Source organism: Leptidea sinapis, chromosome Z (genome assembly GCF_905404315.1).
Source record: "Leptidea sinapis chromosome Z, ilLepSina1.1, whole genome shotgun sequence".
Lineage (NCBI taxonomy): Eukaryota > Metazoa > Arthropoda > Insecta > Lepidoptera > Pieridae > Leptidea > Leptidea sinapis.
The window spans coordinates 29,803,093-29,817,197 of record NC_066312.1 but is presented as its reverse complement, the minus strand read 5'-3'; the positions used below and the strand labels follow the sequence as shown (position 1 = coordinate 29,817,197).

General features: G+C 33.5%; 2 protein-coding genes across 2 annotated transcripts; one reads left to right on the top strand and one right to left on the bottom strand.

Moving 5' to 3' along the window:
- The first annotated feature begins 1,199 nt into the window (after window positions 1-1,199).
- Window positions 1,200-5,722, top strand: LOC126979204 (serine/threonine-protein kinase N-like). The gene is made up of 2 exons (XM_050828456.1): window positions 1,200-2,740; window positions 3,515-5,722. The coding sequence occupies exons 1-2, from the start codon at window positions 1,434-1,436 to the stop codon at window positions 5,322-5,324; spliced, it is 3,117 nt and encodes a 1,038-aa protein (XP_050684413.1). The 5' UTR covers window positions 1,200-1,433; the 3' UTR covers window positions 5,325-5,722.
- Window positions 5,723-6,645: 923 nt separating this feature from the next.
- Window positions 6,646-10,764, bottom strand: LOC126979252 (BTB/POZ domain-containing protein KCTD5). The gene is made up of 2 exons (XM_050828530.1): window positions 10,527-10,764; window positions 6,646-10,446 (listed from the first exon to the last, which is right to left on the bottom strand). Exons 1-2 carry the CDS (start codon window positions 10,725-10,727, stop codon window positions 9,994-9,996), a joined length of 654 nt encoding a protein of 217 aa, XP_050684487.1. The 5' UTR covers window positions 10,728-10,764; the 3' UTR covers window positions 6,646-9,993.
- Between the last annotated feature and the right edge of the window lie 3,341 nt (window positions 10,765-14,105).

Below are 14,105 nucleotides of genomic sequence, written 5' to 3'. Positions count from 1 at the left end.
TATCAATACTGTAATGAAATGTCATTGGCTGAATTAGTTGTATTGCGAGTTTATGGGTATTTCTAAGTTCCAAAAATATAGGCTCCGGATAACCTTCTCCGAAACACGCTGCATCTATTGGTACAAGCATTATTCCGATTGGTTTAGTAGTTTTCGCAGTATATATAATTTCGCGGTTTTTTCCTTCGGTTATATAACCAGTATATAACCGAAGGAAAAAACCGGCCATACATTTATTAGTACAAAATGGATTGTTGATATAGAGTCTGACGTCAAGGAAACATCGAGCAAAATGGCGCGTTTGAATAACCGAATTTATTGCCCGAAAAGAATATTTATTTTTTAATTTAATAAGAATGTTTTTAGCAATAACTTGATATTACTGGTTTGGATAAAGCGTCCGTTCGTCTAAGCGTAAACGCAATACATACCAGCCAGGGATTACAAATATTTCTAAGCAGTTAACATTCAACAACATGCAATAACAAAAATAGATTTAACTTAAAAATAGAAGAAGTGTACTCCTTCGTGTAAACCGAAACCAACGCAGATTTAAAATAACCTATGAATATTTGTTTAAATCAGTCTCTTTGGTTATAATTTTAACAGGTGACTCGTCGCTTTTGCGTATATGGATCTTGCAGTACTTCACCCACACATATTGATATCCTTTCTCTATGAAAAATTGTTTAACTTTGTTGAGCAGCGTTATGATGTCAGCTGTTAAGTGGCCGTTGATAAATATACCATCGAACTTATCTACCGGACCGCGTTCGATCCCGATGGCTCGATCTGCCAAATCCGTTCATGTGTTTAAAGCTTTTGATTAAATATATTCTTTGGTTCTGTGTTCTTACCAGTCTAGCGAAACTCTTTAAGAAATATAAGCGATTCAACGTGCAGTCATTGATAGATTAACAGATGACGGCGATAATCTTGTCAAAAACTGATATAGCCGCAATACACTACGTTTTAAACAAATGTTCGCTTTGCCTTTCAAACTTAGCCGCAAATCGCGATAGCTACTGTAATTACTACTATTTCAAACTTATGTCAAGTAACTGCACGCTTCATACTTAATTTAATTTCAGTTTTTACTCAGGCAGTCCTGCATCTTATTACATAGTATTTACATCCTCTTTGGTTCTTACTTCTAATGTTATCTGTGTAGTGGATTCCACTACTTTTAATATTTTTTAATTTTTACATTCTTGATTTCTTGGTTTCGTTGACCGATCAACTTGTTTATAAATTGTTTGTAATATAAATTTATTTTAAGACAATAAATAGTTTTTCATAAGTATGAGTTCATGTGTGTTTCTTCTTTGTACTCGTAATATCATGTTTGTCAAAGTGTGATCTAAGAGCATAATTTGATAATTCTCACGTAATTAAATATGGTTAACTGACGTTATAACAGTGCATGCTCAATTATGGCAGACCCAGGTTATTATCACAGTGATTATATTCGTCACCCTGTCTTATACGAACTGGGTATCAAGTATGGAATAAAGACGGAATGTATTCCAGAAATAGCATTACCGTCTAAGTTGGAAGAGCTCAAGGATGTCATACGTCGAGAGATACGTAAAGAACTCAAAATAAAAGAAGGCGCGGAAAAATTACGTGAAGTCGCTACTGATCGTAAATCGCTTGCAGATGTCGGCAATATTGTAAAGCAAGCTAACATTAAATTAAATGAATTAAAATCAGACCTTAATGAATTAGAATCCCAACTTCTATTGTCGCGCGGCCAGTCCACACCAACTTCACCTGAAGACTTATCTTATGATGAAGAGATCATCTTGGCTTCGGAGGCGGCGCAGCAACAACGTCAGCTTGGTGAAGGAACCACAGATCGTAAATTGGCTTCACTTGAGAAACAGTTAAACATTGAACAAAAGGTGAAACAAGGAGCAGAAAATATGATACAAAGCATTAGTGCCAGCAATCAGTCCCGTGACAAAAAATTACTGGCTGAAGCTCATCAGATGCTTGCAGACTCTAAAGACAAAATAGAATATCTTAAATTACGCATATCTAAACTAACTAAACAACTGAAAGGAGACAGTGCTGGAGCAAATGGTGATGGTAGAACTACTGATATTACTGGTGTTGATCCAATTCTAGATGAAAGGATTGCTGAGTTACGAAACAGATTGAGAATAGAAGCAGCTGTTGTGGAAGGATCAAAGAATGCTATAAGACTCTTACAAAGTGACAAAAAAGTCATAGATAAAAAAGCATTGCAAGAAGCGCAGACAAATTTATTGGAGTCAACACATAAATTGGATTTACTTCGTAGATCACTGGATATGCGTCGACAAGAGCTCCCAGCTGAAAGTGCAGCATTTATTGAACTGGGGCATGAATTACGAAGCACAGGTTCTAGTCCTGGATATGTGAGTTTAACAAGTGGCAGCAGTTCTAGGCCTCCATTTATATCACCAGCTCCTATGATTAGTCCCTGTGTCCAAGTGACAGGTACCTTAGAAGTAAGATTAATGGGTTGTCAAGACCTACTTGAAGATGTACCAGGACGCACACGGAGAGATCCATTAGCCAGTCCGTCAGATTTAAAGTCTTTTGTGAAGGGTGTCACAATACGAAATTCAATGAAATATACATACAGTATTAAAGAGGACACAAGTAATGAAATAATGGCTGTTATGAAGCTGGACAACCACACCGTGGCTCAAACCAGCTGGAGGCCATGTTCACAGCAAGCCTGGGATCAAAGGTATTATTAATTGAAGTTCATTATATATGTAGCTAACATATATTACAGTATAACATAACACGGCAGTGAAGATGTTTCTGTCATTTGTTGTTGCATAAGATATTTTAATACCGAGCTAATAAAATGTGGCTTCTATAATACTAAGTTGTTGCATTGCACACAACAAACATCCTTAATGACACAAGGTATCTGTTTCCTTGAAACATAATCTCTGTAATTTCTTGCACATTACTCACTCTGTTATGTATATCTTATCAATATAATATAATGTTCACATGTTTGAAGATTGACTAATTTATCTAATACTGACTAGTGGCATATCAGTTATGTCAACAATAGATCACTTGACTATTATTTAGGACATAATTACTAAATCAAATTTTTTTCCCTCATGAGGTCGTAAATTAGAACTTTGTATCATTTACATTTCAAATATAAATAACAGTAGATACAAGTCTTGCTTGCTTACACAGATCTCCCAATGCTATTCTTAAAATTCTTAAAAAAATACCAATACACATAGTAGAATTTTATGTACACATCCATTTTTTTAAATTTGATACAATTATGATCAGAGAAGTCAAAGTAATTTTTTTTTACTCAAGTTTATTAAACAAAAAAAGAGGTAAAAATTATCTTTATAGACTCACATGTATGCACAGACAAAAATAACTCATAAGAATATGAAGGTTCAATTTAGCTATACTAATGTAGTTGAGAAGTTAATTTATCTGTTTTGTTTGTTAATGCTATATTTTTTGTTCAACTCTTCAGATTCACAATAAGACTGGACAAATCTAGAGAGCTAGAAATTGGTATACATTGGAAAGATTGGCGTGGACTATGTGCAGTTAAATTTTTAAGATTGGAAGAATTTATTGATGACATTCGACATGGTATGGCCCTGGAGTTAGAGCCTCAAGGTCTTTTATTTGCTGAGATCAAATTTTTGAACCCCATTATATCAAGAAAACCAAAGCTTCAACGACAGAGAAAAATATTCAAACAACAAGGAAAGAATATACCAAGACCTTCATATGGAGATATGCACATACCTGCTGTGGTATTAGGAAGACTTTTGAAAAGATCTTCACCATCAGTGCAGAATATACAAAATGCAGTAACTCACAACCATTCTTATGAATCATCTGACAATAAAGATGCTGAGAATATTCATGCAACATTTACCGGCATGGCTGGTGTGCGGCCATTGGGCTTGCCACAAACATCATCTGTGCCCCAATTGCCCATACCTCCACCCAAACCCACTCTGCCTTTACTTCCTCCACCTAATGTTTCCACGCTTAGGATGGAAAAAGAGTTACAAGAGGCATTTGCATTTTTGGAAGATTCATATACAAGAGATAATTTTATAACAAAAGATTCCCAGTCCTCTTCAGCTTGCAATACTCCATTAGTTGAGTATCCTACAACACCATCTCCTAAATTAGTGCTAGAATATCCTAGTAGTGAGGAACAGATTGTTGAAATAACAAGTAACATGCGTATTTCATCTTCTCGGTCTTCATCTATAATAGATACTCTAGGCAAGGACTCAGATTCTAGAAGGCAGTCCGGAGAGATGTCCATGAACTGTTTCCGATTGTTAAGTGTACTAGGCAGAGGTCACTTTGGAAAAGTAATATTAGCTCAGTATAAACCAACTAATGAATATTTTGCAATAAAAGCTTTAAAGAAGGGTGACATAATTGCAAGAGATGAAGTTGATTCTTTACTTTCAGAGAAACGAATTTTTGAAGTAGCAAATGCTATTCGACATCCATTTTTAGTTAATTTGTTTGCATGCTTTCAAACGGAGCAGCATGTTTGCTTTGTCATGGAATATGCTGCAGGAGGTGACCTCATGATGCACATTCATGCTGATGTATTTACAGAGCCTCGGGCAGTCTTTTATGCAGCATGTGTAGTACTAGGCCTACAGTATTTACATGAAAATAATATTATTTATAGAGACTTGAAGCTGGATAATTTATTACTTGACACAGAAGGTTATGTCAAAATAGCCGATTTTGGTTTATGTAAGGAAGGAATGGGCTGGGGTGACCGTACAGGCACATTTTGTGGGACTCCTGAGTTTCTTGCTCCCGAAGTGTTAACTGAGACTTCATATACTCGAGCTGTTGATTGGTGGGGCCTTGGTGTACTGATTTTTGAAATGCTTGTTGGAGAATCACCATTCCCTGGAGAAGATGAGGGTGAAGTATTTGATTCTATTGTTAATGATGAAGTTCGTTATCCAAGGACTCTGTCTTTAGAGTCTATTGCTTTAATGAGACGTTTGTTAAGAAAGAACCCAGAAAGACGTTTAGGTTCATCTGAAAGAGATGCAGAAGATGTTAAAAAGCAAGCATTCTTCCGTAATGTTGACTGGGAACAGTTACTACTTCGAAAAATTAAGCCCCCATTTGTGCCAACAATCAATAATCTTGAAGATGTTAGTAATTTTGATAGTGAATTTACATCAGAAGCAGCGGTCCTCACTCCGCCTAAAGAACCAAGAGCCCTTACTATGACAGACCATAAACTATTTACTGATTTTACTTATATGGCGGATTGGTGCTAGGCAGCTATGACTTGAATAATAGTATAATACTACTTTAGTTATAATACAATAAACCCCTATTGCCTTAACAAACGCGAGTGAAATATGTATTTTGATAATATATCTAATCTATACTAAAAAAAGGTGTCTTAGAAGATACTCATGTTGACTTGTATTTAAAGCAGTTGAATGCAATATTTTATTATAAAATAAATTGTGTAGTTTAAGTAAGTTTTAAATAGTGATAAACTTTATTTTTTTAAATATCATGTTATTGATTTACATAGTGTAGTCATATATTATATATTCACTTGGAATTTTAAGCCTAAGAGAATAGTGTGTGTCAAAATAAAAGTATCTATTGTCATCTTCAGTCAATTGTACACTTATCTTGTGAAATAAAGTTATCAACAATATAATGTGTATAGATTTCTATTTGTGGTTGATTAAGGGCTATATATATTTCACTGGGAAACCATGGTGGGGCAAACATTTGCCGCTTTCAACAAAATGTATACAACTCTATAGAGAGTTTGTTTGGTGGTGCGACCAGTCTAGTTTAGAAGCTTATAGGCACTGGTGTCCCGGTTAAATATAGCCCCAAAAGCGTGTTGCAGAGCAAAAATTAAGCTATACCAAAATGGCGTGCACACCAAGTGGAAGGCCAAAGCTGCTCAGTCAGTGTAGTGAAGTTCAATTAGACTGACGCCACTCGCCGTCAATATAACTGATGAAGAAAGTTCCGATGATATGTTACACATAGTAAAAGAAAACTAATACTGACTTATTATTATTATGATAAAAAGACATTCCAGAGCTTGACCGTTACCAAAATTCAGTCTATCTCTTACTTGAGATAAAGATCGTAACTATCGTTGACTTATCTGTCCCAATAAACTTATCGACGGTAATTCACCTTATCCTTACACGCTGTCTGTCAATGGGACGAAGTATAGCTTAAGCAGCGATAGAAGTTTGTATGGAAATTGCAATTCACGCGTCCCAATACAAGGTGATAGGAATGACTTATCGGGTATATTGGAACAGCTTCAGATTATTGATAGCTAATTACTGACAGTAGAAGGTAGCAATTTATCTCTATCTGTAGATAGTATATTGAGAACGGCTGTAAGTCAACACATTGAATCTGGGCTCACAAGTGGAGAAATTAGAACATTATTTTACGAATTAGATGATGAACATTTTCAGTTATATTATCGTGTTACAAGAGTTCAGTTTTATGATTTTTTATCATTGATTGTCGGAGATATTAATTACTAAACAAGATACTAACTATCGGAAGAAAGATTAGCTATTTGTTTGAGGTAAGCAAAACAATAAATTTTAAATAAAAAAAATGTTTATTTTTATTTCTTATTGGTAAATGCCAAAAGGCAAACAACTTACAAATTATCTAAGCTATCGTTTTGAGCTGGTGTCGAGAAGCTGGATGATGATGAGTACAGATATTGGTAAGTCTGCCTACACAAATAATTTTGCTCTGCTTCGTTTACAATTTTAATGGTCTTTCCTTTTTACAAATATTATTATTGAACATCAAAAACTACCACCCATTCTTAATAGACTGCCTCAGACCTGAGAAGAACGGGCGCAAGAAACTCAGCGGGGTTTATCATAAAAATATGGATTATAATGTCATATCGTACAATAAACATTTATAATTAAAGAGCCTAAGGGTGTCCGCTTTATTCCCGGTCTGTGGAATCATTAAGAAAATTTTATAATAACCTTTCCCACACAAACGGTTTTTAACAATTCTTTAAATTTCGTAAGATTTTCATTTGTTTAGTACATTTTCTGGGATCATATTGTAAAAGAATATACATCGCCCAAAAAAAGTTTATATTTCTTCCTTGTGTTAACATTATGATTGTCACAATTAGTAGCAAATTCCTTAATGTTACGAAAATATAGAACATTATCAATAATATATTGAGAAGCAACAGTCAAAATGTATATTTCCTTAAATTTTTCTCTTAATGATTCTTTAGGACCTAGGTTATAAATAGCGCGAATAGCCCTCTTCTGCAGCACGAAGATGGTATTAATATCGGCTGCACCTCCCCATAACAATATACCATAGGACATAATACTATGAATATACTAGTAGCGCCGTATCTAGGTCAGTTAACTGTCTAATTTTTTTAACCGCATAAACTACAGAATTAAGCTTATTTGCCAATTCTTCAATATGGGGGCCCCATTAAAATCAATATTAATGCCAAGAAGTATTCCGAATCCACTAGTTTTACCTCCTCTTTATTCCTAGTCTGTGCTTAAACTAGTAGTAGTAGTAGTAGTACGGTGTGAGTGGATGATGCAGCTACAGTACTAGTAGTCCGTAACCGTAAACAAATAAAGGTATTCGTGAGCATTTTATAAGCGATAGTATATATATAAAAACTAGCAACAACTTTTTAGAATCTGAAGCCGTTCACGAGCATGATGCATGGGCCAGGCATCGCCTCCCTCAACCATATTTTAGGGAAGGGGACGACCCATCCCATGTCGCCTCCACAAGCAGTGACATTTAAGCGAACATGACAAAGCCTGTTACAAGAACTCAACCAAACAACAAAGAAAAGAATCTTAATCTATACATATCATGCTAAACTCACTAAATACCTCTACTTACAATTTGAGAATTCTGCTTAAATTTGTAATTAATATTATATATAATTAATACAATTTATAATTATTAATATCATATCTTTACTAACAGTAATCAAAAGCTCAAATCCTTTAAGTTAATAATAGGCATTTATTTTCCCAAAATTGATTTCTTTACAATTATTTTGATGTCATTTCTAATATACTAGATACTACTACCGCTTCGGAAACAAATGGCGCTCTGAGAGAGAAGAAGCGGCGCAAGAAACTCTCCCAACATTCTTTGTTTGCGCTCTTTTTTATAAAAAATAATTTAATATTAAAAATTAGATATTCAGCTGTGGAGTAGTGGGATTATAACAGCCATTTTTTTATAAAACATTTTAATTTATTTATAGATATAGTGGCTGGGACTTTATTATAAAGGTGTGTACATTTACCCTTAAAGCTATTATGTATCTTAATCAAATCAAAATCACTTTGTTCATGCAGGTCAAGGAAATTACTTTTCTTTTTATATCCACCGCCCTTTGAAGGTCGAGCTTTAATAAGAAGTGGCAAAAAACTCATTGCCACTCTTTTCAATCAACATTTACAGCTTCATCTTTTTACAGATCATTTCAGTTACAATATATATAAAGTAAGTAAAAGTAGTAACAAAAATAGTCAAACTATAATACTCAACGCCTTACACAAGTAAAAAAAATGTAAATTAATATGTAAAAACAAGAGTACATAATCAACAATAATAGTATGCCATGTAGATGCATCAATCCTCACACTTTTATTAGCAATTATATAAAAAATATAATAACATTTCATTTTAAAACCGTGAAGCAGAGTTTTAGGATCATCCTGCGCCAGTTCACGAGTATGACGCATGGGCAAGCCATCGCCTCCCTCAACCATATTTTAGGAATGGGAATGACCCGTCCCAGGTCGCCACCACAAGCAGTTACCTATTAATTGAGCATGATGAAAACTGCCACAAGAACTCAACCAAATAACAAAAAAGCAATGTTCATCTGCAATATATTCAGCAATACTCACTAAACACTTATACTCTTTGACTGTGTTCCATATTACAAGAAATTCTTTAACAATTTCAATAAATTGCTCCATATTTGCTAGAAAACAACCGCATGTGTACGACAAAGGACACTGGACAGCACTAGCGAAGGATGTGCGGGGCTTAGCTTAGTTCCTCTATAGCTGCGCATCAGCATATACACCTAACTTAGCTTTGCAAATTTTAGTTAGCTCACTTATCTTAGTGTAGTTAGTTCGCATAGTTTGCAGTCTGCACTCAAGTATGGAAAACTGGGTCAGCTATGAGAGCTAAGCCAAACTAACTTAGCTTAGCTGTTGGTCTGCAACTTGCATAAGGATTTATAAATTGACTTAATGAGAGCTTCTTATTAAATTAAAACCATATGAATATGAAATATTTTAAGCTGTTTATTAACGATTATTAAAAAAAAAAACTAATATAGCTATTATTGCTACACAAAGCAGTCACTTTCAATATTGGAAATATACAGTTTTTACATATTACTATAACATCTAACTATATTTTATTAAAAGTAAAATAAATGTAAAGAAATACTAAAATCAATTTATCAAATTTATTAAGATGCTTATGAAAAACTGACCAAAATGTATTTATAAAATTCATCAATATGTTAAAAATACTGATATTATATTATGAAATACATGCTCAAATGGTTGCAAATGGAATTAACACTTAGATCCCTGGTGACAGTTTTTATATAATATATATCTGAATAATATAGTACCTAACTATCACACAAATTCTCTTTTTTTGCATTTATTTCTTTAAAAATATACATAATGAGTATTTGGTCAAGATATTTTTCGAAATTAATTAGCAATATCAATCATATCTGAATCATCATTATAATTAATATTAAACTATTAAAAGTAACACCATTCAAAATTGAGAATTTCTCCACATTATTACAATAATAAGTACTTCACTTATACATCACACATATATTATAAGTCTTAAATGTCATCCACGAAATAGCAAAAGGAGTTTTCATATTCTTGAACCCCTTTGCTGAAGAACCATTGCTCGGTCCGTTGGCTCAATATCGGTGGGATTAGGATTATTGCCACATTCCCTACTAACTACACAGAGGAACTCTGCATGGTCCTCATTGCCATAATTGTACTGAGAACCAATATTAATCAACTGTTCAAATTTCCAACCATCTGACATAGAAGATACCATTTGTGTCAATTCTTCTTCGTGAAATTGCAACACTCTGTACACATGATTTTTAGAGTGTTTTGAAGGACCAGTTTCTCGCTCGGAAATTTTTTCTTTCACCAGTTTTATTAAATCAGTTATATTGTAAAATTCAGCTTCTTCTAAAACACCTTCTTCAGCTATATCATTGTTAATTACTAGTTTCCCATGTCTTAAATAGTTGAGTACTGGTGAAAAATATGTGGGATCTCTGTCTATTAAGTAGGCACCAGTTTCGTCCTGTAATGAAGATAATAAATATAAGTATCTGGTATTTTTATTTTTTACGGAAACAGTTTAAAACAAAATTACAAACTAACCCTGTCCGAAATTAAGTCACTGTCATCTTGAACTAATCGATATAAAAACGAATTGGGGTCTCTAGATAATGTTGTTTTAGTAGTTACAAAATGCGTTCCACCAACATTTAACTTCACCCACTGCTTACTACTACGTCTTTCATTATTATATCTCTGTATATTTTCATTATTAACATCATCGCCACCTACATGGTCCGCCATAGTTAAAATGTGCGCTACTACCAAGCATAGAGAATTTAAATACTGTACGTTCACCAATTTTCACAGAACACTTTTTTTTTTCACTCCTTTTTGGAGACTTTGGCTCGCACATTCCATGCATCCGCCAGGTTCAAGTTTTCTTTCATCGATTCACATTGGAAGTTTTCTTGTATGTTCTACTTCAAAGTGTTTTTATTTATTTTAAGGTAGGGAAACGAATCACGTTACAAAAATGAACAAACCGAGAATTTTGATATTTGATATGGTTAAGATAAATGTAGGTTAATCCATAATACTCCATCCGGTCAAAGAGGATTAGATTAGGTTTAAGTATTATTTTTGATATCTTTTTTAAACACAGTTTCATTATACATATCATTACACTTTAATTTATAATATCTACTGCTTGATTACTTCAGTAAGTACATTTTCTAAGGCAACGATATAATTGGCGTTTTCAATATTCATTTAAGATTTGTAGGTGAAATTTTTGATGGAAGATTTTTTATTTAAGTACTTTAGAATGCTAATTTTATTTTGGACATATTACTATAAGTTTTTTATGTTTCATATTGTTTGCGGGGCCCATCCAAAGATACATTGCTTTGTACCTTTGATATGCCATAGAACTGTATATAATATTTATTTAATGTTATAAGTTTAAACACGGTTTCTAAAAGGTTGATTTGTAAAATTAACAATTCGAAATTTTTAAGATTGGTCAGTAATGATTATAATAAGTTTATGACACTCCAACGGTTTGCATGAGGTACAACGAGTCAGGGACAATTAAAATAAAATTTAAAAAGAAAATACTAAAAATGATGTATTCCATTAAATTGTTAACGTATTAAAAAAACCATAAAATAAAAATTTATATTATAGATTATCACCAATCATAATATACATAGTGTGTCAGTTAAGGGACACTCGCGAGATTATGACAATTCAAAAGTACAAACATACATACATAAACTAATAATCATATTATCCTACTTAACGACCCACAGCGTAACGGGCCGTCCATTAATTACGTCACGAATTTCATGATTTTTTGACACCTCCCCCGTCCTTGTCGTAGCTGGTCACATTTGTGAGAGACACCCTCCCCCTGCCTGTCTAGTAATGTAGTCTGTCCCCTGTAGTCTGATGTCACATATTTCGCAATTTAACATTTACAAATTTAAGAGATTACAACAACAGTATTCCTTAATTATTATTATTTCCATTAAAATTATTTTTCAGTAAAATCAACAACATATAAATACTTTTTATATTATATTTGCAAGTTTAGTACGTATATAGTATAAATTAAGTGTAGATATCGAGTATTATATTCTGAAAAAATGTGATGTCATAAAATTTTGGGACCCTCCTCACCCCATGCCACACAATGTCACGCTTACCTTCTCCCTCCCCCTTAACGAGTGACGTAATTTATGGATGGCACTTGCCCTTAAAAGAATACCTTTAGATTATCTGTATTTTTTGTAACATTTCACTGGGTCGCGCCTTAATTCAGAAATTTTGAATTTGGAATACAATACGATATGGCAACCCTATCAAAAAGGAAGTACACCTCCCGCCACCTAATAGGAGTGTTCAGAACGAATTTCCAACCGGTTAAATTGCTTTGCTATATTGTTATAAATCTACCTAAGTAGTTAGTTCACAAACCTTGTGGAAACTGGGCTCCCGTGTTATGTATGTTTTTATGTATTTTTTCACATAATGTGTGTTCATTACATTATCTAAAACTATTTGATAGAATTTGTTTTTCTTGTATTTTAATTTGTGAATTACAATTTGGTTTTTAATAAAAACTCTTTGACCTACATGTATTTAATTTATTATATTCTTTCACTAGACATTGAGAAAGAATACTGCTTACGAATTCCTCGGCAGTCCCGGGCCTAGAGACTCCATCTTCAAATTTTCATAGGGATCGGTTAACCGATATAGATGTGGTATCATTCAGCATGACCTGGTGGGATATTGCAGCAGAGAGGAAATTAATTCTCCACGAACAATACAAATCAACTACTACAAAGCTTTGAAAAGTGCATACACCTTACTGTAAATATATACAGAAAAATAGATGAAAACTATTATTTTCAGATAAAATATATTAAGTACTATACGTTATTTACAATTTAATTTTATTGCTATAAATATATCTAGAAAGTATACGATATAATATGGGATCAACAGAACTCAGGAGGGTTTTTATAGAAGTGGGGAAAGGGACACGGGTGGATATCGAACTATCTAAAAAGGAAGTTCGGTCATATTTAGGACAGGAAAAGTGATCCATATAAAAAAAATCCGACGAATTGAGAACCTCCTCCTTTTTTGAAGTCGGTTAAAAATAACACTTGTTGTAGAAGCACGGACACTGGACCGCCTTTTAAAACTAAGGTAAGACAGAATTATCAACACTAATAATTTTAAACTTTAACTTTTTATGGAGACTAACACACCGTACACCATGACAGTTGACAGTTGATAAATATTTAACGCATCACGCGAAAGCAATACTTTTGAGAGTGCTCGATTGTGCGAAGCATTCATTCCCTATGTATTATTCTACTCTTTGGAAGCATTGCTGTAATCAGTAATGTAGAAAACAGTCTATACCTATAACCCCTCTATTTGCGCTGGGCGTTATTAAATAACCAATAAAAATAATAAGTAAGCGACCCGCAATTTGATCAGCACTGATTTCTTAAGTATTATTTATACATATTCAAAAAACTGTTAATGAACAAACTAAAGCGGACAATGTATAAAATTAATCAAAAATATCTGGTTTAGTATAAAAATATAACAATACGTAGGTATTTGCCTACTTAGAAAGCTGACAACTACGCAAATAGGTATTGTAGTAGGTTCTAGGACCTACCTACCTACCTAGATTCGTGTGTGGGTTAATAGTGACACACATATAGACAGACTGTGTGTCTGTATGTCTAACTATATTACTGTAGCACATAAACCGATGTTGATGCGTTTTTTTTTATTTGAATGTTGTTTTTTTTAACGATAATCGAAATGGTCTTCACAGCAGTGCGCTGTAGTTTTAGGGCCTTTTGTACCTACTCTTGTTACGGTTGTCAGTTTATAAGTTGTTTGACTGTTAAATTGAAGCACCGAGGCAAAATATAGTATTTGTTTTATATTTTTGCAATAAAACACTTTTTAATTTTAATTTTTAGTGCACAGTGGCGTGCGAACGAGAGCGTGACTGTTGAATGACGCCATCGTCTTCAAAAATTATTTACTTAGCTACTTTTGGCCTTTTTAATGCTGAGTTTTATTAAAACTATTAATTTCATTATTTTGATCCATACCCCGCTATTGATTTTGTTTAGGTACCAC

Excerpts from the sequence above, each read along its gene's own strand:
- LOC126979204 (XM_050828456.1), top strand. The coding sequence starts at position 1,434 with ATGGCAGACCCAGGTTATTATCACAGTGATTATATTCGTCACCCTGTC. Across the intron at positions 2,741-3,514 it reads CAGCAAGCCTGGGATCAAAG|ATTCACAATAAGACTGGACA; the intron begins GTATTATTAATT and ends TCAACTCTTCAG.
- LOC126979252 (XM_050828530.1), bottom strand. The coding sequence starts at position 10,727 with ATGGCGGACCATGTAGGTGGCGATGATGTTAATAATGAAAATATACAG. Across the intron at positions 10,447-10,526 it reads GTGACTTAATTTCGGACAGG|GACGAAACTGGTGCCTACTT; the intron begins GTTAGTTTGTAA and ends TCTTCATTACAG.